Raw genomic sequence first — 4,536 nt, 5'->3', positions numbered from 1 at the left:
TATATATATATATATCATTCAAAATATTAAATATATAATGGCAAGTGATAGATAACAAATAATAAATATCTTTGAGAAAATGTACAAGTTATCTGTATATATCAAATTTTTATGCTTTAAGTCTGTTTTCATATGACTTAGAATTTTGCGAATCGTAAATCTTGATCGATAACAATGCTGTATGATTTGATAAAACGCTCACGCGAAATCTAGATTATCTGAATTATCAATCTATGTATATCGACAATGAGAACGATTTATTCTGTAACGATAGTTCGCTAATTGTAAAATAGAGAAGGACAGAGATGCGATAAATAAACAAAACTTAGAGAAGATTAATACAGAAAGCAAAAGAGAATAAGAAGAAAAAAAAAGAATAGTGTTGCACTCCTAAAACTTTAAAGGGACGTTTGAGCAGTTGGAGTACTCCGAGCTCCGAGTGTGCATTGCGCAAGTCATACGCATCCAACGCGTCGGTGTGCGCGTGTCGTACGTACGCGAAATCCTTCACTCATAGCCTCACGCGTAGTAATTGCGCGGATTAACACGACACGCGGCCACAGCCACACTAGCGAGGTGGTGATTGTCCAGGTGAGTCCCGTTGTTGTACCACGCGATAAGAGAGGTGGATGCTCTCTCTCTCTCTCTTGGAGAAGAGAGTCGCGAACACGGTGCGCACATTTCCGATCCCCGACGCAACGAAGTCGTGCCGTTGGTGGTGACCTGACGTTGCGACTCGTTCTATCTTTGAATCGGCGATCCTTCTGATTCAAGAGGAGGCGGCGGCTAGAGTAAAAAATCGCGTACATCTCGCGAGAAAACATGCCGGACAGCGGGGCCGTCTACCAACCGACCACCGTCGGTTACACGTACGACAGCGGTGGCGACGGCAGTGGTGGTGGTGGCGGCGGCGGCGCCGCCGGGCTGAGGCACGGCTTCTGGCGCATCGTATCCAGGCACAAGCTCAATTCCAGGAAATGGTTGGAGTGGACGCTGCTGTCGATCGCACTATGCTTCTTTGTCGCCGGCCTCACGACCATGCTCGTCAACCTCGTCTCCGCAGAAGAGTCTTCGAAGACGAGTGACGGTGCTGCATCGGAGGTAAAAATCGTAATTATTGTCCGCGATGTGCAAGATTTATCGTAAAATTTTGATCTTTTATTTTCTCAGACTTTTCCATCTAAAACATTTAAAAATCTTCCTGGTGATAATAAAGTATATAAATTTGTCTAGAAAGATTAAAAGGAATATCAAACAATTATTAAGCATTGTTATTTTTTTCTTGCTATAATTGAGCCTTAAATTTATTTTATTTCTATTGAATGTACTTATAAACTGATATGTAATAATTATAGATAAAGCCAGAAGGATATTCAACGACGGTTCCAGATATACAGCAACATGAAAATATAGGAAAGAGTTCTGTGGCGTTAGGTGCCGGGATAATGCTGATCGGTGTATTGCTTGGCTTTGTTTGGACATGGCTCACTTTCTTCCATCATAGCAAATCACCAAGGAACGGCATGACGAGTAGCAGTGGTCAGGTAAGCGTACAGGTTTCCACCCGAATACAATATTTTGCGTCTAATTTTATTTTACCGGAAGCCATCTGCTCTCTGGTATGTTCTGGTACATTTGTTTCTTTATCTTATGTACGCGTTGCTATGAGGAAAGATGTTGGGCGGTTTGAATCCATCGACTGACTTGCTGGTGGGTTCCACTTCGCAGTACGGGCCAGTACTCACAGAGGTGCCAAGCCAGTTGAAGATAAAGCAAGCCAACTCGCATGACATGCCGGCCATACCGCTTTCCGACCAAGAGGAGGAAATGCACACGCTAATGCAGGACCCTGCGAGCCCGCCTTCGGTTTCCGTTGGATCTAACACCATCACTAATCAAATTCCAGGTTGAGTAAAACGATTGCTCCCATGTGCGTACAAGCACGTATATAACATGGACATAGAATTTCGTTTTATAAATTTTCTAACACGCTCCAAGAGATTTATTATCACTGCGTGACGATTTTGCAAGTCCTCTGTTTCGTTTAAAACTCGAAAGAACTGTCATCCCTTCTGATTTTCAAGTCGTGGCGTTCAGCTCCGGTCTACAATAGGTAACCCCTTTAGCATTTTGCTCTAAGCTCTGAGTTGCGTGTTAATTTGCTCTAAGCTCTATTTAAAGCTTAAGGACTACGGCTTAAAATAGCGTTGGATATACTTTTTGCCATAAAAAAGCGTTATGATTTACAACTTAGAACAAAAAGGCTTATTACTATCTATTATAAACTGGGACTTATATTGTCTTTGACGTTATTTGATCTTGTGATTAAAAAAATTTTATTTTATTTAAAAAAGCTGCACACTTTATAATTTAGATTTAAGACATTTTTATTTAAGTTTAGACGATTTGACGAATGCAATTTGAGAGATCTCGTTTCTAGTATATTTAGGAAGTTAAGTACTTATTTTTTTCTTTCATTTTTGTTTATGCATTTTTTCATTCCGTCCACTATCATTATTAATATGTTAAGTAAGCATTGGATCCAGATAAAAAAATGCAATTATGACAATGCGTTTCGTAAATTTGATAATAATCTTTACATCAAAAGTACTGAATTTATCACACAAAATATCTTTTTTAATTTATATTTGTATTGTTAAATATAAATATAATTTTTTTTTACTACACATTTTACATATATGCTTTATGCAAATTTGCATGCATCTAGGCAAATCTAAATCATTCTACTTTGATTCGATATGCTCATGGTACATACATAACATATAACATATTTAAGTACCAAGTCTAAATTAGTAATAATAATAGCAATTATATTGACAATATATATTGTAAATTAAACACATATTGGTACGTATATCAATTAAGTCGGTAATTGTTACTGTAATTAATACACAAAACGATTATGTATATATTAATGTAATGTGTATATATATATGAAACACATAAAACGAAACAATTGCAACTTTAGAGAAGATATTTGGTTTAAAATTGTTTAAATCGTGCTTAAATAATAATAAGCCACGAGCATGCTGCAATGCACAATTTTTGTTTTTATTTACGTTTTTATTTTTAATTTGTGATATATACTATAATGAGTTTACACCGCACATGATATTATAAAGTAATTCTATACATTGGGCATATTTGTTTTAATGGAATATCTACATATTTGCACACACTTTTCATGATTTTGTATAATTAATTTAATTGATCTCTCACATAGAAATAATATAAATGTAGAGCTCATCCTGTAAGATATTTTTAACGGAATATATAACGTTAGAGGTATATATATATATATGTTCTGGGTACATATATATATATAGCATGGTACATATATAACATTGTATAAACACCGATTTAAAATAATTCTTATATGTCTGCCATTATTTGCTAAAGCGATGTGTTTAGTTTTGTAATATGCGATAAGTATTTTGGAGGAACCATCAAAAGACGGCCTGTAAGTTTGAGTCTGAATTCAATGCTATTACAGATCAATCACACATATAATAGCTTCATTTTTTAACATTTATTTAAAGATTTAGTGAGATCCTTATTATGCCTGTGTTATTAATTCGTGTACTAATTTATGTAAATGTTCTGGAATGTAAGATAAATAAATAATAAAAATATTACTCACGACTTTTTTTCTCTATATAAGCTTTAAAATATTAATATGTATATATTAAGGAATATATTGTTAATCCTCGGGAGCTGACGATGGGTCTATTGAATCTACTCAATTATACATCTGTTTTTCAAAGAATGTGAATTCAGTTTTCCTTATTTAGATTATTCTTATTAAAATATACTTAATATTCATTCTTTTTTTGTATGAGTTACGCCATTTTTAGTATTTGGAAATTAATTAATGTGTGTGTGCTTTTTAATTAATGTAAATTAAGTGTAAATCTTATACAGACTCATGTCTGTTTTTACCAATGTAGTTGGTAGTTTTAATTTTAATTTCGGTACAACTAACTTTTCATCTTTTTCTGATTTTAAAAATTAAAAAAAGTTGAAGAGTAAGTTAAACTGAGATTAACATCTTGATCTACATTGTTAGAAACAGACATCGGTTAAATTTGTAACTGTGTTACAAATTTTGGTATCAACTCCCAGAGTGTTAAAAGCACGAGCGTACGCAAAGGGAGAGCAAGTGTTCACTCTCTAAAATTTTTTGGCAAGGAGAAATAATTAAATCATGAAAATCATTTTTACGACGAAAAGTTAAATGCTCATTGACCAAAGTGGTCAAGCGTTATTCGTACGAAAGTTCGTTAAAGACTGATCTTAATATAAATATTTTTATAAGTTTTGAGTAAAGATTAATTTTTGCCCTCCTCTGACTGAAATTCTACGCCAATAATTAAAAGTATATTCATTAATGTGCGTAAGATTAATTTCGATTCAATTTACTTTTTACCTTTTTCTAATTCTAAAAATTAAAAAAAGATTATCAGCAAATTAAACCGGAATTAATCTTATATTCCTGAGAAAAAATGTTATATACAA

General features: G+C 34.0%; 1 protein-coding gene across 2 annotated transcripts; it reads left to right on the top strand.

Moving 5' to 3' along the window:
* The first annotated feature begins 361 nt into the window (after positions 1-361).
* LOC108745433 lies at positions 362-1,929 on the top strand. Of its 2 annotated transcripts, XM_018481588.1 has the most exons (4): positions 362-591; positions 777-1,101; positions 1,356-1,544; positions 1,675-1,929. In XM_018481588.1, the coding sequence occupies exons 2-4, from the start codon at positions 823-825 to the stop codon at positions 1,909-1,911; spliced, it is 705 nt and encodes a 234-aa protein (XP_018337090.1). In that variant the 5' UTR covers positions 362-591; positions 777-822; the 3' UTR covers positions 1,912-1,929. The 2 variants fall into 2 exon arrangements, with proteins under 2 accessions (XP_018337090.1, XP_018337092.1); XM_018481590.1 differs by having other exon boundaries at positions 364-1,101; positions 1,729-1,929.
* Positions 1,930-4,536: the final 2,607 nt, after the last annotated feature.

The sequence above is a fragment of the Trachymyrmex septentrionalis genome, unplaced genomic scaffold (genome assembly GCF_001594115.1).
Source record: "Trachymyrmex septentrionalis isolate Tsep2-gDNA-1 unplaced genomic scaffold, Tsep1.0 scaffold14, whole genome shotgun sequence".
Lineage (NCBI taxonomy): Eukaryota > Metazoa > Arthropoda > Insecta > Hymenoptera > Formicidae > Trachymyrmex > Trachymyrmex septentrionalis.
This window is presented reverse-complemented; position numbering and strand designations above follow the sequence as displayed.